The sequence below is a fragment of the Somniosus microcephalus genome, chromosome 7 (assembly GCF_052327205.1).
Source record: "Somniosus microcephalus isolate GS21.2 chromosome 7, FLI_Smic_1.0, whole genome shotgun sequence".
Taxonomy (NCBI): Eukaryota; Metazoa; Chordata; class Chondrichthyes; order Squaliformes; family Somniosidae; genus Somniosus; species Somniosus microcephalus.
In genome coordinates this window covers 4,057,074-4,079,794 of record NC_140993.1, presented here as the reverse complement: position 1 = coordinate 4,079,794, position 22,721 = coordinate 4,057,074, and the positions used below count along the sequence as shown (strand labels likewise).

Below are 22,721 nucleotides of genomic sequence, written 5' to 3'. Positions count from 1 at the left end.
CCAACTCTTTTTGAATATATTTAATGAATGGGCCTCAACTGCCCTGTGTGGTAGAGAAGCCCACAGGTTCACCACTCTCTGGGTGAAGAAATTCCTCCTCATCACTGTCCTAAATGGCTTACCCCTTATCCTTAGACGGTGACCCCTGGTTCTGGACTCCCCGACCATCGGGAACATCCTTCCAGCATCTAGTCTGTCTAGTCCTGTTAGAATTTTATAAGTTTCAATCAGATCCCCTCTCATTCTTCTAAACTCCAGTGAATATAAGCCCAATCGACCCAATCTCTCCTCATACGTCATTCCTGCCATCCCAGTTATCAGTCTAGTGAATCTTCGCTGCATTCCCTCCATGGTAAGAACATCCTTCCTCAGATAAGGTGACCAAAACTGCACACAATACTCAAGGTGTGGTCTCACCAAGGCCCTGTACAACTGCAGCAAGACATCCTTAATCCTGTACTCGAATCCTCTCGCTATGAAGGCCAACATGCCATTTGCCTTCTTAACCGCCTGCTGCACCTGCATGCTTACCTTCAGCGACTGGTGTACAAGGACACCCAGGTCTCGTTGCACTTCCCCTTCTCCCAATCTAATGCCGTTCAGATAATAATCTGCCTTCCTGTTTTTGCCACCAAAGTGGACAACCTCGCATTTATCCACATTATACTGCATCTGCCATGCATCTGCCCAATCACCCAACCTGTCCAAATCATACTGGAGTTTCTCAGCATCCTCCTCACAGCACACACGCCCACCCAGCTTTGTGTCATCTGCAAACTTGGAGATATTACATCTAGTTCCCTCGTCTAGATCATTTATATATATTGTGAATAGCTGGGGTCCTAGCACCGATCCCTGCGGTACCCCACTAGTCACTGCCTGCCACTCGGAAAAAGACACGTTTATTCCAACTCTTTGCTTCCTGTCTGCCAACCAGTTCTCTATCCAAATCAGTACCTTACCCCCCAATCCCATGTGTTTTAACTTTACATGCTAATCTCTTATGTGGGACCTTATCGAAAGCCTTCTGAAAGTCCAAATACACCACATCCACTGGTTCTCCCTTATCTATTCTATCAGTTACATCCTCAAAAAATTCCAGTAGATTAGTCAAGCACGATTTACCTTTTGTAAATCCATGTTGACTTTGTCCGATCCTGTCACTGTTTTCCAAGTGCTCTGCTATTACATCTTTTATAATGGACTCTAGCATTTTCCCCACTATTGATGTCAGACTTACTGGTCTACAATTCCTCGTTTCTCTCTACCACCTTTTTTGAATAGTGGGGTAACATTAGCTACCCTCCAATCCATGGGGACTGTTCCAGAGTCTATAGAATTTTGGAAGATGACCAGCAATGCATCTTCTATTTCTAGGGCCACATCCTTAAGTACCCTAGGGTGTAGATTATCAGGCCCTGGGGATTTATCGGCCTTCAATCCCGTCAATTTCCCTAACACCATTTCCCTACAAATACTGATTTCATTCAGTTCCTCCCTCTCATTAGACCCTATGTTCCCCGACATCTCTGGGAGGTTATTTGTGTCCTCCTTTGTGAAGACAGAACCAAAATATGTATTTAATTGGTCTGCCATTTCTTTGTTCCCCATTATAAATTCCCCTGATTCTGACTGCAATGGACTTACACTTGACTTCACCAATCTTTTTCTCTTCACATATCTATAGGAGCTTTTACAGTCAGTTTTTATGTTTCCTGCAATCTTACTCTCATATTCTATTTTCCCCCTCTTAATTAATCCCGTTGTCCTCCTTTGCTGAATTCTAAACTGCTCCCAATCCTCAGGTTTGCTGCTTTTTCTGGCCAATTTATATGTCCTCTCCTTGGATCTTATGCTATCCCTAATTTCCCTTGTTAGCCACGGTTGAGTCACCTTATTTGTTTTATTTTTATGCCAAACAGGGATGAACAAATTCTGTAGTTCATCCTTGCGGTCTTTGAATGTTTGCCATTGCCCATCCACCGTCAACCATTTAAGTAACGTTCCCCAATCCATCCTACCCAACTCGCGCCTCATACCATCGTAGTTTCCTTTATTTAAATACAGGACCCTAGTCTCTGAGTCAAATACTTCAGTCTCCATCAGCATTACTATTTGGAGGTCTATACAATTCCCACTAATGTTTTCTGCCCCTTGGTATTGCTCAGCTCTACCCATACAGATTCCACATCATCAGAGCTAATATCCTTCATTACTATTGTGTTAATCTCATCTTTAACCAGCAATGCTACCCCACCTCCTTTTCCTTTTTGCCTGTCTTTCCTGAATATTGAATACCCCTGCATGTTGAGTTCCCAGCCTTGGTCACCCTGGAGCCATGTTTCTGTAATCCCAATGATATCAGGTTTGTTTCTTAACCTGTCCCATTACCAACTCCTCTCGCCTTGAATATCTCTTAATGTCTCCTAACCTCTCCTGCCTTCTATCCTATCACAGACCTTCCCTTTTGTTCTTTCACCCCCTCCCCCTTTCCCGGCTCCTACACTTGCTTAAAAATCTGTTCCATTTCCTGCTTTTTTCCAGTTCTGTCGAAAGGTCATCGACCTGAAACGTTAACTCTGCTTCTCTCTTCACAGATGCTGCCTGACCTGCTGAGTATTTCCAGCATTTTCTGTTTTTATTTCAGATTTCCAGCATTCGCAGTATTTTCTTTTTGTTTCACTTAATAATTTTCTGCCCTCCATTTCCAGCTTTGCTTCTCTCCCTTCTGAATCCACGCTCAGGTGCCCATCCCCCCGCCAAGATAGTTTAAATCCTCCCCAACAGCACTAGCAAACCCCACTGCCCCCCGTGAGGATATTGGTCCCAGCTCTGTTGAAGTGCAACCTGTCCGGCTTGTACAGGTCCCACCTCCCCCAGAACCAGTCCCAATGTCCCAGGAATCTAAAGCCCTCCCTCCTGCACCATCTCTCCAGCCACACATTCATCTGCTCTATCCTCCTATTCCTATACTCACTAGCACGTGGCACCGGGAGTAATCCGGAGATTACTACCTTTGAGGTCCTGCTTTTTAATCTCTTTCCTAGCTCCCTAAAATCTGCCTGCAGGACCTCATCCCTCTTTCTACCTATGTCATAGGTACCGATATGGACCACGACCTCTGGCTGTTCACCCTCCCCCCTTAGAATGTTCTTCAGCCGCTCAGTGACATCCTTGACCCTGGCACCAGGGAGGCAACGTACCATCCTGGAGTCACTGCTGCGGCTGCAGAAACGCCTGTCTGCTCCACTAACCATCGAATCCCCTACCGCTATTGCTTTCCCGATCGTCCTCCTCACCTTGTACAGCTGAGCCACCCATGGTGCCATGGACTTGGCTCTGGCCGTACTTCCCAGAGGAACTACCAGTATTCAGTACAATACCGGCTAGAGAGCGAGATGCACTCAGGGGACTCCTGCACTACCTGCCTTGTCCTCTTTTGTCTAGTGGTCACCCATTCCCTTTCTGCCTGCACACTCTATCTGCAGGGTGACCACTTCCTGAAACGTGCTATCCACGAAGCTCTCATAGAAACATAGAAACATAGAAGATAGGAGCAGGAGTAGGCCATTCGGCCCCTCGAGCCTGCTCCGCCATTCAATGAGATCATGGCTGATCATCCAAATTCAGTACCCTGTCCCTGCTTTCTCCCCATATCCCTTGATCCCTTTAGCCTTAAGAAATATATCCAACTCCTTCTTGAATATATTTAATGAATTGGCCTCCACCGCCCTCTGTGGCAGAGAATTCCACAGGTTCACCACTCTCTGGGTGAAGAAATTCCTCCTCATCTCTGTCCTAAATGGCTTACCCCTTATCCTTAGACTGTGACCGCTGGTTCTGGACTCCCCAACCATCGGGAACATCCTTCCTGCATCTAGTCTGTCTAGTCCTGTTAGAATTTTATAAGTTTCTATGAGATCCCCTCTCATTCTTCTAAACTCCAGTGAGTACAAGCCCAATCGACCCAATCTCTCCTCATACGTCATTCCTGCCATCCCAGGTATCAGCCTGGTGAATCTTCGCTGCACTCCCTTCATGGCAAGAACATCCTTCCTCAGATAAGGCGACCAAAACTGCACACAATACTCCAGATGTGGTCTCACCAAGGCCCTGTACAACTGCAGCAAGACATCCTTGTTCCTGTACTCAAACCCTCTCGCTACGAAGGCCAACATATCATTTGCCTTCTTAACCGCCTGCTGCACCTGCATGCTTACCTTCAGCAACTGGTGCACAAGGACACCCAGGTCTCGTTGCACTTCCCCTTCTCCCAATCTATTGCCATTCAGATAATAATCTGCCTTCCTGTTTTTGACACCAAAGTGGATAACCTCACATTTATCCACATTATACTGCATCTGCCATGCTTCTGCCCAATCACCCAACCTGTCCAAATCATACTGGAGTTTCTCGGCATCCTCCTCACAGCACACACGCCCACCCAGCTTTGTGTCGTCTGCAAACTTGGAGATATTACATCTAGTTCCCTCATCCAGATCATTAATATATATTGTGAATAGCTGGGGTCCAAGGGCCGGCCCCTGCGATACCCCACTCTCAGCCTCACGGATGCATCGCAGTGATGCCAGCTGCTGCTCAAGCTCCGAAACCCAGAGCTCCAGCTCCTCCAGCTGACGACACTTCCTGCACATGTGGTTGTCCAGGACAAGGGAAGCGTCCTGGAGTCTCCACAAGGCACAGGAGCTGCATTCCATGGGACTGAGCTGCCCTGCCATCCCTTTACTTCATAGATTACTCACTAAACTTCTTAGTTTAACCCACTGACCTAACTTAAAACAGAAAAAAGACAAAAATTTAGTCAAGTTTAACAAGAACCACACAGGTACTAAACACAAAGAAACTATATATTAGATATCTAGATACTTAACTTAGAGTCCTCCTTTTGAGTTGGACTCGAGAAACTGTCTTCCTCCTCTCCACCAATTCCTACTGTCACCAAATTCTTCCACTCTGCTTGCGTTCCACTCCAATTGTGATTTTCCCAGCTCTGTGCGCAAGCTCTGGGGTCAAGCGCGGAGACCGGGATCGTTACCTGTTTAACTGTTTCTGAAGGAGTTGGAGCTGGCAATCTATGTCTGACCAGTGCCGCCTGGTCAATGCTGAGGCTGGCTCCTCCGTCGTGCAGTGTGTCGACACTGAAGATCGTGGCACCTCCTGGTGCAGGCGGGCATGGGGATCGGTCCAGAAACTGAAGATGTTGGAGACACTGGCAAAGGCTCCTGTGAGACAGGAAAGGGAAGATCAATCACGCTGATCAGGGGGTGTAGAACATTTTATTTCACAACTTGCCCTGGTGGGGTTCAAACTCCCCGTGTGAGAGCTGCTGGTCCAGTCCCACAACCACTAGGCTACCACCGGCGTACCAAACTGCCTACCTGAGAGTGGGTTACCTTTTCATTTTATTCGTTCACGGGATGTAAGCGTCGCTGGCAAGGCCAGCATTTATTGCCCATCCCTAATTGCCCTTGAGAAGGTGGTGGTGAGCCACCTTCTTGAACCGCTGCAGTCCGTGTGGTGAAGGTACTCCCACAGTGCTGTTAGGGAGGGAGTTCCAGGATTTTGACCCAGCGACGATGAAGGAACAGCTGAAATATTTCCAAGTCAGAATGGTGTGTGACTTGGAGGGGAACTTGGAGGTGGTGGTGTTCCCATGCTCCTGCTGCCCTTGTCCTTCTAGGTGGAAGAGGTCACGGGTTTGGGAGGTGCTGCCGAAGAAGCCTTGGCGAGTTGCTGCAGTGCATCTTGTAGATGGTGCACACTGCAGCCACGGTGCGCCGGTGGTGGAGGGAGTGAATGTTTAAGGTGGTGGATGGGGTGCCAATCAAGCGGGCTGCTTTGTCCTGGATGGTGTCGAGCTTCTTGAATGTTGTTGGAACTGCACTCATCCAGGCAAGTGGAAAGTATTCCATCACACTCCTGACTTAGAACAAAAGAATATAAGAAATAGGAGCAGGAGTCGGTTATTTGGCCCCTCGAGCCTGCTCCACCATTCAATAAGATCATGGCTGATCTTCTACCTCATCTCCACTTTCCTGCACTATCCCCATATCCCTTGATTCCCTTATCATATCCACTCTCGTGCCTTGTAGATAGTAGAAAACAACGGCAGCAGTGAGAGGATAAAGAGCGGCCCGAGAGTGGGCCTGAATTAAAGCAGCGGCGAGAGGATAAAGAGCGGCCCGAGAGCAGAGCTGAATTAAAGCAGCGGCAGCGGCGAGAGGATAAAGAGCGGCCCGAGAGCGGACCTGAATTCAAGCAGCGGCAGCGGCGAGAGGGTAAAGAGCGGCCCGAGAGCGGACCTGAATTAAAGCAGCGGCAGCGGCGAGAGGATAAAGAGCGGCCCGAGAGCGGACCTGAATTAAAGCAGCGGCAGCGGCGAGAGGAAAAAGAGCGGCCCGAGAGCGGACCTGAATTAAAGCAGCGGCAGCGGCGAGAGGGTAAAGAGCGGCCCGAGAGCGGAGCTGAATTAAAGCAGCGGCAGCGGTGAGAGGATAAAGAGCGGCCCGAGAGTGGTCCTGAATTAAAGCAGCGGGAGCGGCGAGAGGATAAAGAGCGGCCCGAGAGCGGACCTGAATTAAAGCAGCGGCAGCGGCGAGAGGATAAAGAGCGGCCCGAGAGTGGACCTGAATTAAAGCAGAGGCAGCGGCGAGAGGGTAAAGAGCGGCCCGAGAGCGGAGCTGAATTAAAGCAGCGGCAGCGGCGAGAGGATAAAGAGCGGCCCGAGAGTGGTCCTGAATTAAAGCAGCGACAGCGGCGAGAGGATAAAGAGCGGCCCGAGAGCGGACCTGAATTAAAGCAGCGGCAGCGGCGAGAGGGTAAAGAGCGGCCCGAGAGCGGACCTGAATTAAAGCAGCGGCAGCGGCGAGAGGATAAAGAGCGGCCCGAGAGCGGACCTGAATTAAAGCAGCGGCGAGAGGATAAAGAGCGGCCCGAGAGCGGACCTGAATTAAAGCAGCGGCAGCGGCGAGAGGATAAAGAGCGGCCCGAGAGCGGAGCTGAATTAAAGCAGTGACAGCGGCGAGAGGATAAAGAGCGGCCCGAGAGCGGCCCTGAATTAAAGCAGCGACAGCGGCGAGAGGATAAAGAGCGGCCCGAGAGTGGACCTGAATTAAAGCAGTGACAGCGGCGAGAGGATAAAGAGCGGCCCGAGAGCGGACCTGAATTAAAGCAGCGACAGCGACGAGAGGATAAAGAGCGGCCCGAGAGCGGACCTGAATTAAAGCAGTGACAGCGGCGAGAGGATAAAGAGCGGCCCGAGAGCGGACCTGAATTAAAGCAGCGGCAGCGGCGAGAGGATAAAGAGCGGCCCGAGAGCGGAGCTGAATTAAAGCAGCGACAGCGACGAGAGGATAAAGAGCGGCCCGAGAGCGGACCTGAATTAAAGCAGTGACAGCGGCGAGAGGATAAAGAGCGGCCCGAGAGCGGAGCTGAATTAAAGCAGCGGGAGCGGCGAGAGGATAAAGAGCGGCCTGAGAGCGGACCTGAATTAAAGCAGCGGCAGCGGCGAGAGGATAAAGAGCGGCCTGAGAGCGGACCTGAATTAAAGCAGCGGCAGCGGCGAGAGGATAAAGAGCGGCCCGAGAGCGGACCTGAATTAAAGCAGCGGCGAGAGGATAAAGAGCGGCCCGAGAGCGGAGCTAAATTAAAGCAGCGGCAGCGGCGAGAGGGTAAAGAGCGGCCCGAGAGCGGACCTGAATTAAAGCAGCGGCAGCGGTGAGAGGATAAAGAGCGGCCCGAGAGCGGACCTGAATTAAAGCAGCGGCAGCAGCGAGAGGATAAAGAGCGGCCCGAGAGCGGACCTGAATTAAAGCAGCGGCAGCGGCGAGAGGATAAAGAGCGGCCCGAGAGCGGAGCTGAATTAAAGCAGCGGCAGCGGCGAGAGGATAAAGAGCGGCCCGAGAGTGGACCTGAATTAAAGCAGCGGCGAGAGGATAAAGAGCGGCCCGAGAGCGGAGCTGAATTAAAGCAGCGGCAGCGGCGAGAGGATAAAGAGCGGCCCGAGAGCGGAGCTGAATTAAAGCAGCGACAGTGGCGAGAGGATAAAGAGCGGCCCGAGAGCGGAGCTGAATTAAAGCAGCGACAGTGGCGAGAGGATAAAGAGCGGCCCGAGAGCGGACCTGAATTAAAGCAGCGGCAGCGACGAGGCTCTGATTCAAAAACAACAACAAAGATTGAGGTCACAGGAGAGCAGGCTTACCGCTCTTTTTGCTCCCTAATTAGGGAAGGGGGTTAAATCAAGAGCTGAGAAACCGTAACTTGCTCGTGTTTATTACATTAATAACTTAAACTAGATAAAATAATCACACAATAAAACTAAAATATCAATTGAATAAAAGCTTTAACTAATGAATTAATAAATAAAACAAGGTTCGAGATGGCAGGGCGGGTGGTGTGTGGTAACTGCAGCGTGTGGGAGTCTGTGGAGAGCATCACGATCCCGAACAATCACATCTGCAGTAAGTGTCTGTAACTCGAGGGACTTCGGCTCAGGGTTGTTGAGCTGGGGTCCGAGCTGCAGACATTGCGATGCATCAGGGAGGGGGAGAGTTACCTGGACGCTTTGTTCCAGGAGGCAGTCACACCCTTTAGGTTAAGTCGTACTTTAGAGTTCGTCAGTGGTCAGGGACAGGAGGGTGTGACTGCGAGTCAGGAAGGTATGGGGACCCAGGATATAGTGATACATACATAGATACATAGAAGATAGGAGCAGGAGTAGGCCATTCGGCCCTTCGTGCCTGCTCCGCCATTCGATGAGATCATGGCTGATCCTTTAATTCAGTATCCCGTCCCCGCCTTCTCTCCGTAACCCTTAACCCCTTTTGCCCGTAGAAATATATCTAATTCCCTCTTAAATATATTTAATGAGCTGGCGTACACTGCCCTCTGTGGCAATGAGTTCCACAGGTTCACCACTCTCTGAGTGAAGAAATTCAGGAGCCTCAGGAGATGGAGGAGCCTCAGCCCTGGACCTTGTCCAACAGGTACGAGGTACTTTCTACCTGTATGGATGAGGAAAAGGACTGCAGGGAGGATGGGCGAACTGACCACGGCACTGTGGTACAGGGGGATATCCAAATGGGGGGAGAAGGAAGGAATGTGGTAGTATGGGGGGACAGTATAGTCAGGGGGATAGATACTGTTCTCTGCAGCCGTGAAAGAGAGTCCTGAAGGCTGTGTTGCCTGCCCGGTGCCAGGGTTAAGGATATCTCCTTGCGGCTGGAGAAGAACTTGGAGTGGGAGGGGGAGGATCCAGTTATCATGCTCCATGTAGGAACCAACGACATAGGTAGAGCTAAGAATGAGGTTCTGCTGAGGGAGTTTGAGAAGCTAGGGTCTAAATTAATAAGCAGAACCTCAAGGGTAATAATCTCTGGATTACTACCTGAGCCACGCACAAATTGGCATAGGGTCAAACAGATCAGAGAGTTAAATGCGTGGCTCAAAGAGCGGTGTGTGAGAAGGGGGTTTCGGTTCATGGGGCACTGGCACCAGTGCTGGGGAAACAGGGAGCTGATCTGTTAGGACGGGCTCAGCATCCTGGTGATTCGAATAACTACGGCTGTAGATAGGGCTTTAAACTAAAAAAGTGGGGGGAGGGGTCAGGTGAGGGGAAATTTAGAAATCTAAAGAGTTAGGTCAAGGCAATAGAGCAGTGTAGCGATTTGGACAAAAATAACCAGTGTGACAGGAAGGGACAGATGGGGCTAAATTCAGTTGATAGGTGCCTCAGATTAGCGCCGGGGCGGGGGGCACTACCCTATTCTTACCCCAGAGAGTTTAACAGTAGCAGTGCAGCAGAGAATAAGGTCAAAGCAGGGAATAATGGTAAAAAATTTAAATTAAAGGCTCTTTATCTGAATGCATGAAGCATTCGTAACAAGATAGTCGAACTCGTGGCACAAATAGAGATAAATGAGTTTGATCTGATAGCCATTACAGAGACGTGGTTGCAAGGAGACCAAGGTTGGGAACTAAATGTTCCAGGGCACTTAACATTTTGAAAAGACAGGCAGAATGGAAAAGGAGGTGGGGTAGCCCTGATAATAAAGGATGACATAAGGACAGTAGAGAGAAAGGCCTAGAAATTCAGTATCGCCACGTTTGGGGCGCTACAGCCGGGCGTTCGCTAAATTTAGCGCCCGGTGCAACTTAGCGCCACCTTCGCCGGAATTGAGTTGCATCGCCCCAAGAGGTTGCTGCTGCGCTAAAGCAGGCGATGCACGACTATCATAAGGCGCTAAGCCGGCGAGCCGAGGCGCTAACACCGAGGCCGGGCGCAGCGCAGGTGCGGCGAGTTGCTGATTGAAGGCAGACACGCTGGCGCCGGTCAGCTCTTAAAGGGGGAGGGTCGATTTGTTTGGCTGCAACCCTGAAGCAAGGCCTGCCCATTGCTGGTTCATCAGTTCTACGCCCAGGGCCATGGGGAAGCCCGCTATTCTTCCAAATCCCATTGCACGCTCTTGCTGCTTGTCCAGGGTCATGGGAAGGAGATGTACTGACGTCCCCTTCTGAAAAGGGCATTGTTCACCTGGCGGACGCAGCAATGTACCGCGAACTGGGAGATGTTGGCAATGTCCCCAGTAGCGGATTGGAAGGAGCCGGTGGCATAGAAGTTGAGAGCCACCGTCACCTTCACTGCCACCGACAGAGACGTCCTGCTCCTCAGCTGTGGCTGCAGATCTCTGCGAAGCAGGTGGCAGATCTCAGTGACCACCTCCCTTCTGAATTGCAGCCTCCGAACACACTGCTCCTCAGACATGTTCAGATATGAGAACTGCTGGCGGTATACCCTGGGTGGGTAAGGCCTCCTGTGCCAACGCCTGTTGGCCCTTCTCCGTCTGGCCATGACTGGCACTCTCTCACGGCGTCTCTGAGCCCTTTGAATGCAATGGAGAAGCCCAACGTTTCCACCCATTGCAGCCCCCATTATATGTGGTGACTCAAGACTATGGCACTGAAAGTTAAATCCAAGTGCAAAGCTCTGGCCTGAAGCCAGAAGTACCTGTGCGAGCGTTGAGTCAAAGCAGAAAGCTCTCTCCCTTTGTCTCTCTCCAAATATCCGTCTCTCACACAGAAGGATTGGCACAAAATGGCTGCCACTTATAATGCAGGAGGAGTCCCCTTTAAATAGCGCCCCCCGCGCCCCGCAGCGACTAGGAACCGTTCCCCTCTACCAGTCGCTGGGGGCGCCAGGCGCGCAGAAGGGCGGCGCCACTGAAGTTCCGGTTCGGGGCGCACCAATGACGTCAGGATCTGCGCGCGCAGCTGAGCGGACGCTGCGGTTTTGCGCCGCCGCTAAATCTTGAGTGAAGTTCGCGAGAGGCGCACATCATGCCGCGCCCGGGCGCTAGCCGCTTAGCGCCCCACTTCTCCTCCTCCTAAGGCGCTAGCGGCTGGCGCTAACAACTGAATTTCTAGGCCAAAGGATCTTGGCTCGGAAGATGAGGAAGTAGAATCAGTATGGGTGGAGATAAGGAATAAGAAGGGGCAGAAAACAGTAGTAGGAGTAGTATATAGGCCCCCTAACAGTAGCTATACCGTTGGACAGAATATTAATCAAGAAATAGTAGGAGCTTGTAACAAAGGTAATGTAATAATCATGGGGGACTTTAATCTTCAAAGAGTTGGAATAAACAGGTCTTTTTCTGAGTGGCAAGCGGTGCTAGGACCCCAGCTATTCACAATATATATTAATGATCTGGACAAGGGAACTAGATGTAATATCGGCAAGTTTGCAGATGACACAAAGCTGGGTGGGCGTATGTGCTGTGAGGAGGATGCCGAGAAACTCCAGTATGATTTGGACAGGTTGGGTGATATGGCAGATGCAGTATAATGTGGATAAATGGGAGGTTATTCACTTTGGTGGCAAAAACAGGAAGGCAGATTATTATCTGAATGGCAATAGATTGGGAGAAGGGGAAGTGCAACGCGACCTGGGTGTCCTTGTGCACCAGTCGCTGAAGGTAAGCATGCAGGTGCAGCAGGCGGTTAAGAAGGCAAATGGTATGTTGGCCTTCATAGCGAGAGGATTTGAGTACAGGAGCAAGGATGTCTTGCTGCAGTTGTACAGGGCCATGGTGAGACCACGCCTTGAGTATTGTGTGCAGTTTTGGTAGCCTTATCTGAGGAAGGATGTTCTTGCCATGGAGGGAGTGCAGTGAAGATTCACCAGACTGATACCTGGGATGGCAGGAATGACGTATGAGGAGAGATTCGGTCGATTGGCTTATATTCGCTGGAGTTTAGAAGAATGAGAGGGGATCTGATTGAAACATATAAAATTCTAACAGGACTGGACAGACTAGATGCAGGAAGGATGTTCCCGATGGCAGGGGAGTCCAGAACCAGGGGTCACGGTCTAAGGATAAGGGGTAAGCCATTTAGGACAGAGATGAGGAGGAATTTCTTCACCCAGAGAGTGGTGAACCTGTGGAATTCTCTACCACAGAAGGCAGTTGAGGCCAATTCATTAAATATATTCAAGAAGGAGTTAGATATATTTCTTAAGGCTAAAGGGATCAAGGGATATGAGGAGAAGGCAGGGACAGGGTACTGAATTTGGATGATCAGCCATGATCTCATTGAATGGCGGAGCAGGCTCGAGGGGCCGAATGGCCTACTCCTGCTCCTATCTTCTATGTTTCATACAGACCAGACAAATCAAATTGGCAAAGGTAGTCTGGAGAACGAGTTCATGGAATGCATTTGGGACAGTTTCCTGGAACAATATGTCATGGAACCAACTAGGGAACAGGCTATTTTAGATCTTGTATTGTGTAATGAGACAGGGTTATTTAGCAATCTCATAGTAAAGGATCCTCTGGGGCAGAGTGATCATAATATGATAGAATGGCTTTATTTAAGTTTAAGACTCTAGTTTCGGATTTAGGCAAGTCACTCTCAAACTTAACGTGAAATTCTATCAGAGGTATGAGGGGCGAGTTGGCTAAGGTAGATTGGAAAAAATAGATTAAAGGGATGGGGGTAGATAAGCAGTGGCTAGCATTTAAAGAAATATTTCATAATTCTCAACAAAAATATATTCCATTGAGAAACAAAAACTCTGCGAGAAAAGTGATTCAACCGTGGCTAACTAAAGAAGTTAAGGATAGTATTTAGATTGAAAGATGAATAATAGTAAGCCTGAGGATTGGGAGAGTTTCAGAAACCAGCAAAGGTTGACCAAAAAATTGATAAAAAGGGAAAAAATAGAATGAAAGTAAACTATAAAATATAAAAACAGATTGTAAGAGCTTCTACAAGTATGTAAAAAGGAAGAGAGTAGCAAAAGTAAACATTGGTCCCTTAGAGGCTGAGACAGGAGAAATTATTATGGGGAATAAGGAAATGGCAGAAACGTTAAACAAATATTTTGTCATAGAAACTAGGAGCAGGAGTCGGCCATTCGGCCCTTCGAGCCTGCTCCGCCATTCAGCGAGATCATAGCTGATCATCCAAACCCTAGCACCTGGTCCCTACACCGACAGCCATCCCACCCAAGCCCTATTTTGTATCTGTCTTCACAGTAGAAGACACAAAAAGTGTGGGGAACCAATGGACTAATGAGGGTGAGGAACTTAACGTAATTAATATAAGTGGAGAAAAAGTACTGGAGAAACTAATGGGACTAAATTCCGACAAATCCCCTGGACCTGACGGCCTACATCCTGGGGTTCTAAAAGAGCTGGCTGAAGAGATGGTGGATTTGATAGAAGTGTTCAAAATCATGAGGGTTCTGGACAGAGTAGATCGAGAGAAACTGTTCCCATTGGCAGAAGGGTCGAGAACCAGAGGACACAGATTTAAGGTGATTGGCAGAAGAACCAAAGGCGACATGAGGAAAAACTGTTTTACGCAGCGAGTGGTTAGGATCTGGGATTCACTGCCTGAAAGGGTGGTGGAGGCAGACTCAATCATGGCTTTCAAAAGGGAATTGGATAAGTAGCTGGGATATACTTGCACTGGAGGCAGTTCTGAGAAGGTTCACAAGGTTGATTCCTGAGATGAAGGGGTTGACTTGTGAAGAAAGGTTGAGCAGGTTGGGCCTATACTCATTGGAGTTCACAAGAATGAGAGGTGATCTTATTGAAACTGAGGGGTCTCGACAAGTTAGATGCAGAGAAGATGTTTCCCCCCATGGGGGAATCTAGAACTGGGGGGCACAGTCTCAGAATAAAGGGGTCGCCCTTTTAGAACTGAGATGAGGAGGAATTTCTTCTCTCAGAGGGTCATAAATCTGCGGAATTCTCTGCCCCAGAGAGCGGTGGAGGCTGGGTCATTGAATATATTCAAGGTGGAGAGAGACAGATTTTTGAACAATAAGGGAGTGATGGGTTATGGGGAGCGGGCAGGGAAATGGAGCTGAGCCCAAGGTCAGATCAGCCATGATCTCATTGAATGGCGGAGCAGGCACGAGGGGCCAAATGGCCGACTCCTGCTCCTATTTCTTATGTTCTTATGACTCCCAAAAGCCTTTAAGAATATAAGAACATAAGAAATAGGAGCAGGAATAGGCCATACAGCCCCTCGGGCCTGCTCCGCCATTCAATAAGATCATCACGGCTGATCATCGACCTCAACTCCACTTTCCCGCCCGATCTCCATATTCCTTGATTCCCCTAGAGACCAAAAATCTTTCGATCTCAGCCTTGAATATACTCAAAGACTGAACATGCACCGCCCTCTGGGGCAGAGAATTCCAAAGATTCACAACCCTCTGAGAGAAGAAATTCCTCCTCATCTCAGTCTTAAACGGCCGACACCTTATCCTGAGACTGTGACCCCTAGTTCTAGACTCTCCAGCCAGGGGAAACAATCTCTTAGCCTCTACCCTGTCAATCCCTTCAGAATCTTGTATGTTTCAATGAGATCACCTCTCATTCTTCTAAACTTCAGAGAGTATCGGCCCATTCTACACAATCCTCATTCCTCCTACCAAAATGTATCACGTCGTACACCCAAGTCCAAGTCATTAATATATATCAAGAGAAGCAGTGGTCCTAGTCCCGACCCCTAGGGAACACCACTGTATACCTTCCTCCAGTCCAAAAAACAACTGTTTAAAAAAAAAAGAAAGACTTGTGGCGGAGCCACCAAAGGACTCAGGTCGTTGTAGATAATTCCTTTAACAACATGTTAGCTACAGTCTGAGTCTGTATCTTTATTTATGCTGTTTAACTGTACAGAGTGTGGTTACTTTAACAGCGCGGCTAAAACGTGATGACGTCATGCCATCATCACGTGATTCCCGACTGGCGGGAAGCGTGATGACGTCATGACGTCAGCCACGGGACTGACCCAGCAGTCCTCGTGGAGCCTCTGGAGAGAGCAGACCTGTATTCGATGTATCCTGCAGTTTCTTGTTAAAACCTGTTTGTTTTATTAAAGTTCATTTTGTTTGATCGCCTGAGCAGAACTCAGTCTTTTAGTTAGGAACCCCCATTCCTACATTGGTGACCCCGACTTTTGCGAACGGTTTTCGCAGAAGATTTACACAATGGCCCAGAAATTCGGGTCCCAACGCGTCAGTACGCACGGGGTACTCACGCATGGACCTGATGGAAGTGCCGGTTTCTTGCATGCACGGCGCATGCGCGGGAAACCGGCACTTCCGTTCCGCTGAAAGCAGGGGTTCAGAGGTCGAACACGCGCGCGCGGGAGGCTGCGCGTGCGCTTTGAACTTAGGTTTTTTTTTGCAGGTTTTCACGTGAGGGTAAGCCTGCAGGATTTACACATTTAAAAAGCAGGCGTAAGGCTTGCTTTTTAAAAGGTAAGTGGTCAATTAATTAAAATTAAAACATTTTTTCCACAGGTTTATTATTTTTAAATACTTTAAAGTAAGGTAAGTTTATTTTTAGCCGTTTTTTTATAAAATTATTTTTTTCAAAAATTTAAATTATTGTTTAAAATAGTTATTTAATGTAATTTATAGTTTATTTAAAAAGTGTGATTTAAAAAAAAATTATTTGAAGGTTAACTACTGTTTTGGGGGCCGCAGTATTCATAAGTTTGACAGGTCTTTCTCTCAATCTTATGAATGGGCTTTTCCCTCCTTTGATTGGCTGCCCATGGCTCACGTGATCCCAGGGGACGCATCGCACTAACTACGCCCCTGGGACACGCAAGCCCAGTGCGCCGGGAGCTGGACCGGGCCACAGAGAGGAAATCCACGGAGCCCTAAAGCTCAACTGCCGGCACGCAAGGTAAGTGTAGCTCGGGGGCTTGCACCTGCGGGAAGCCCCCGACCCGAATTTCTGGACCATTGGAAACGAACGCCATGTCTCTTAAACTGCCACAGTTCTGGGAGCAACAACCAGCCGCGTGGTTCATCCAGGCTGAAGCCCAGTTCGCCATCCGGAACATCGTCGCGGATCCGACCCGTTACTACTACGTGGTCTCCGCCCTCGATAGCACCACTGCCTCGCGGATCATCAGCCTACTCGGTAATCCACCCGCGGACGGCAAGTATGATACCTTAAAGGCACGGCTGCTTCAAGTCTTTGGACTCTCCAAGTCAGAGCGTGCTCGCCGGCTCCTAGCTATGCCCGGCCTCGGGGACTCCAAACCGTCCGAGCTCATGAGCCAAATGCTCACGCTCTTAGGTGCCGAACCGGAATGCTTTCTCTTCAGGGAGCTGTTCCTCTGCCAACTGCCGGAGCATGTTTAGGCAGCCCTAGCCAGTTCAGAAGTCACGGACTGTGCAGAGCTTGTGGCCGAAGCAGATAAGATTTTCGCAGTAACCCAGCAGTGCTGCGCGGCCACGAGGCGCCCATCCCCCACAGACGCGGCTCCAGCTCCTCTTGCAGCGGGCTGGTGCTCCTACCACGCCCGTTTTGGCACGAAAGCACGACGCTGCCGCTCTCCCTGCAGCTTTTCACCCCAAAAAACAACACAGCTCCTGCAGCGTTCCTGGCGAAGGAGGACCGGGTCTAACGGGCGCTCTGCGGCTGCGATGGCCATCGGATCGGCGGGGAAGCTTCTTTTCATCACCGACTCCCTATCGGGTCGACGTTTCCTTTGCGACACCGGGGCGCAGTGCAACATCCTACCTGCGTCGAAGCTCGATATTCAAGCTGGGGGACACGGCCTTTCCCTTGAGGCAGCTAATGGCGCAGCCATTCGAACTTTCGGGAAGCGGCGGCTCCAAGTGTGTTTCGGCGGTCAGCGCTTCCACTGGGAATTGGTCACGGCCAAATCTCGCAAGCCATCTTAGGTGTGGATTTTCTGTGTGCCAACGGCCTCCTCGTCGATGTCCGGCACCGCCGGTTGGTTAACGCGGCCACTTTCCACTCGATTCCATGCCACCGCGGTAACGCCGCGTCGCGTTCGGTCGCCTGCGCTTTCCCATCCCCGGATGAATTCACTCGTCTCCTCGGAGAGTTCCCGGAGCTGACCAGGCCTACCTTCTCCTCCTCCGCCACGAAGCATGGTGTTCAACATCATATCACCACCAGGGGCTCCCCAGTTTATGCACGGGCTCGAAGGCTTGAACCCGGCAAGCTTGCGGCTGCGAAAGCGGAGTTCGACATGATGGAATGGCTGGGGATTATTCGCCGGTTGAATAGTCCCTGGTCTTCGCCTCTCTACATTGTCCCGAAACCGGGCGGCGGCTGGCGGCCATACGGCGACTACCGATGCCTGAATGACGCCACTACTCCTGATCCGTACCCGATCCCGCATATTCAGGATTTCTTGGCCCATTTGGCGGGAAATTCGGTCTTTTCTAAAGCCGACCTCGTCCGTGGGTATCACCAGGTTCCCGTGCACCCGCAAGACGTCCCGAAAACCACAGTAATCACCCTGTTCGGCCTTTTTGAGTTCCTGCGGATGCCGTTTGGTTTGAAGAACGCGGCACAGGCTTTCCAGCGATTAATGGATTCCGTACTCCGGGACCTAAACTTCATCTTCGTCTACCTCGACGACATCCTCATCGCCAGCGCTAGCAAGGAAGAGCACGTCCGCCATTTGCGTACTCTCTTCACACGCCTCAGTCAGCACGGTCTTATCATCAACCCGGCCAAGTGCCAGTTCGGCCTGCAGCGGATCGATTTTTTGGGACACCGCATTACTTCGGACGGCGCCGTCCCCTTACTGATGAAGGTGGAGGCTGTTACCTCTTTCCCGCGCCCACAGACCATCAGGGCCCTGCAAGAGTTCCTCGGGATGGTCAACTTCTATCACCAATTCGTCCCTAAGGCGGCTCTGCTTATGCAGCCCTTGTACGAGGCCCTCAGGGGCAAGTCCGGTAAAGATCCCATCAGCTGGACGGCCGAGATGGACCAGGCGTTCATCAACACCAAGAGCGCCTTGGCCAACGCAACCATGCTGGTGCACCCGCTTCCAGGTGCCACCATCGCCCTTACCACCGACGCGTCAGACTACGCAATCGGCGCAGTGCAGGAGCAGTGGGTGAATGACACATGGCAACCGCTGGCGTTTTTCAGCCGTCAACTACGGAAAAATGAATGAAAATACAGCACTTTCGATCGGGAGTTGCTGGCCCTTTTTCTAGCCATCCGCCATTTCCGGTTTTTATTAGAAGGACGTCCCTTCACAGCTTTTGTCGACCACAAACCACTGACATTCGCCATGGCCAAGACCACCGAACCGTGGTCAGCTCGTCAACAACGTCACCTGATGTTTATTTCTGAATTCACCACGGACATTCAACATGTGTCTGGTAAAGACAACCTGGTAGCGGATTACCTCTCCCGTGCGACGGTCCAGGCGGTTCATCTTGGGATTGACTACACCCTCATGGCTGCGGATCAGGCCTCGGACCCAGAGGTCCAATCATACAGAACCGCACCATCTAGTTTCCAAGCGGCCGACGTCAGTTTCCAGGCCGCAGGCACCACGCTCCTTTGCGACGTCTCCATGGGTTTTCCCCGACCTATCGTGCCAGTTGCATGGCGCCAGAAAGTGTTTGATGCCATACACGGGTTGTCGCACCCTGGTATGAAGGCTTCACAATGGCTAATGTCGAAGAAGTTCGTCTGGAAGGGTATGCACCTTGATGTCCGTGACTGGGCCAACACCTGCGTGGTCTGCCAGAAGGCCAAGGTCCAGCGTCATGTAAAAGCTCCAGTGGCTACGTTCGCGGTTCCTGAGCATCGTTTTGACCACGTGCATGTGGACCTTGTGGGGCCACTTCCGCCTTCCCATGGTTATACGCATCGCCTCACCATGGTGGACCGCACCACTAGGTGGCCAGAGGCAATTCCTTTGGTTTCCACCACTTCGGCAGACGTCGCTAGAGCTTTCATCTCCTGTTGGGTTGCTCATTTCGGGGTTCCGGTGGACATCTCTTCAGATCGTGGGCCGCAATTTTAACGGAGCTGTGGAACGCTGTAGCTCAGGGGCTCGGCACCAAACTTCATCGCACCACCGCCTATCATCCACAGGCGAACGGCCTGTGCGAGCGATTCCACAGGTCACTTAAAGCCGCCTTACGGGCCAGTTTTCAAGGTGCGGGATGGGTGGACAGGCTCCCATGGGTCCTTTTGGGTCTTCGTACGGCGCCCAAAGAAGACCTGCAATCTTCCTCGGCTGAACTCGTTTATGGCCAGCCACTCCGAGTTCCAGGTGATTTCCTCCCTTCTTCCACAGAGCCATGGTCTGCCTCCCAGCAACTCGTCAGTCATCAGGAAGCGGCCAGGTGCTTTGCTCTGGTGCCTACATCAAATCACGGCCTACAGACCTCCCACGTGCCGGCTGAGCTGAAGAGCGCCGAGTACGTTTTCATTCGTCACAACGCTCACCGGGACCCGCTCAAGCCTCCTTACACTGGCCCTTTCCGCGACATCGAATCGGGAGACAAATCCTTTTCAGTCGACGTCTGAGGTAAACCGGATCACATTTCGGTGGACCGGTTGAAGCCGGCTCACTTGGACCTGGACCGTCCAGTCGTCATCGCTCAACCGCCGAAGCGGGGCCGACCGCCCGCAGCCGCCGTGCCAGACCAACCACTGCCGCCCGCCAGCTCGACCACACACGCCGCGCCAGCTCAACCACAGCCGCCCGCCAGCTCGACCACCGTCCATCAGCTTCCTCCGCAGGGTTACCGAAGTCGCTCAGACAGACTCGTCAGGCCTCCTCGACGTCTCACTTTTGTTGTTAAAGACAATTCTGGGGGGGCACATGTGGCGGAGCCACCAAAGGACTCAGATCGTTTGTATATAATTCCTTTAACAACATGTTAGCTACAGCCTGAGTCTGTATCTTTAATTATGCTGTTTAACTGTACAGAGTGTGGTTACTTTAACAGCGCGGCTAAAACGTGATGACGTCACGCCATCATCACGTGATTCCCGACTGGCGGGAAGCGTGATGACGTCATGACGTCAGCCACGGGACTGACCCAGCAGTCCTCGTGGAGCCTCTGGAGAGAGCAGACCTGTATTCGATGTATCCTGCAGTTTCTTGTTAAATCCTGTTTGTTTTATTAAAGTTCGTTTTGTTTGATCGCCTGAGCAGAACTCAGTCTTTTAGTTAGGAACCCACGTTCCTAGCATTTCTACAGCGCCTTTCACGACCACCGGACGTCCCAAAGCGCTTTACAGCCAATGAAGTCGTTTTGGAGTGTAGTCACTGTTGTAGTGTGGGAAAGGCGGCAACCAATTTGCGCACAGCAAGCTCCCACAAACAGCAATGTGATAATGACCAGATAATCTGTTTTTGTTACGTTGGTTGAGGGATAAATATTGGCCAGGATATCGGGGATAACTCTCCTGCTCTTCTTTGAAATAATGCCGTGGGATCTTTTATGTCCACCTGAGAGAGCAGACGGGGCCTCAGTTTAACGTCTCATCCGAAAGACGGCACCTCCGACAGTGCAGCACTCCCTCAGTACTGCACTGGAGTGTCAGCCTAGATTTTGTGCTCAAGTCCCTGGAGTGTGACTTGAACCCACAACCTTCTGACTCAGAGGCGAGTGTGCTACCAACTGAGACACAGCTGACCGTTCACCACTACTCTCTGTTTCCTGTCACTTAACCAATTCCGTATCCATGCTGCCACTGTCCCTTTTATTCCATGGGCTTCAACTTTGCTGGTAAGCCTATTATGTGGCACTTTATCAAACGCCTTTTGGAAATCCATGTACACCACATCAACCACATTACCCTCATCAACCCTCTCTGTTACCTCATCAAAAAACTCAATCAAGTCAGTTAAACATGATTTGCCTTTAACAAATCCGTGCTGGCTTTTCTTAATTAATCCACACTTGTCCAAGTGACTGTTAATTTTGTCCCGGATTATCGTTTCTAAAAGCTTCCCCATTACCGAGGTTAAACTGACCGGCCTGTAGTTGCTGGGTTTATCTTTACACCCTTTTTTGAACAAGGGTGTAGTATTTGCAATTCTCCAGTCCTCTGGCACCAGCCCCGTATCTAAGGAGGATTTGAAGATTATGACCAGTACCTCCACAATTTCCAACCTTACCCCTCTCAGCATCCTAGGATGCATCCCATCCGGTCCTGGTGACTTATCAACTTTAAGTATGCTGGGACATAAGGTTACAGATTGTGGTGGAATACAATTCTGCTGCTGTTGAGGGCCCACTGCACCTCATAGATGCCCAATTTTGAGCTCCTAGATCTGTTCTGAATCTATCCCATTTAGCACGGTGGTAGTGCCACACAACACGATGGAGGGTGTCCTCAGTGTGAAGGCAAGGACTGTGTGGTGGTCACTGCTACCAATGCTGTCATGGACAGATGCATCTGTGACAGGTAGATTGGTGAAGACAAGGACAAGTAGGTTTTTCCCTCGTGTTGGTTCTCTCCCCACCTGTTGCAGGCCCAGACTGGCAGTTATGTCCTTCAGGACTCGGCCAGCTCGGTCAGTGGTGGTGCTACCGAGCCACTCTTGGTGATGGACATTGAAGTTCCCCACCCAGAGTACATTCTGTGCCCTTGCTACTCTCAGTGCTTCTTCCAAGTGGTGTTCAACATGGAGGAGTACTGATTCATCAGCTGAGGGAGGGCGGTAGGTGGTAATCAGCAGGAGGTTTCCTTGCCCAGGCTTGACCTGAATCCATGAGACTTCATGGGGTCCGGAGTCAATGTTGAGGACTCCCAGGGCCACTCCTTCCCGACTGTATACCACTGTGCCACCACCCCTGGTGGGTCTGTCCTGCCGGTGGGACATGACATACCCAGGGATGGTGATGGAGGAGTTTGGGACATTGGCTGAAAGGTATGATTCTGTGAGTATGACGATGTCAGGCTGTTGCTGGACCAGTCTGTGGGACAGCTCTCCCAATTTTGGCACAAGTCCCCAGATGTTGGTGAGGAGGACTTTGCAGGGTTGACTGGGCCGGGTGTGTCGTTGCCGTGTCCATAGCCAGTGCCGAGGTCGATGCCGGGTGGGCCGTCTGGTTTTATTCTTATTATTTTGTTTCGGAGCAGTTTGTTACAACTGAGTGTCTTGCTCGGCCATTTCAGAGGGCAGTTAAGAGTCAACCACATTGCTGTGGGTCTGGAGTCACATATAGGCCAGACCGGGTAAGGACGGCAGATTTCCTTCCCTAAAGGACATTAGTGAACCAGGTGGGTTTTTACGACAATGCGATGGTTCCATGGTTACCATTACTGAGACTAGCTTTTTATTCCAGGTTTATTTAATTAACTGGATTTAAATTCCCCAGCTGCCGTGGTGGGATTTGAACTCACGTCTTAGGAATCATTAGT

The 22,721-nt window shown here is 50.5% G+C and overlaps 1 protein-coding gene across 2 annotated transcripts in view; it reads right to left on the bottom strand.

The window, feature by feature from the left end:
• kcnh2b (potassium voltage-gated channel, subfamily H (eag-related), member 2b) overlaps positions 1-22,721 on the bottom strand; it is a 237,131-nt gene that overhangs the window by 9,607 nt on the left and 204,803 nt on the right. For both annotated transcript variants that reach the window (XM_085992158.1, XM_085992159.1), the window contains exon 14: positions 5,057-5,243. In XM_085992158.1, the coding sequence (XP_085848284.1) occupies positions 5,057-5,243 (187 nt within the window). The remainder of the gene's footprint in view (positions 1-5,056; positions 5,244-22,721) is intronic.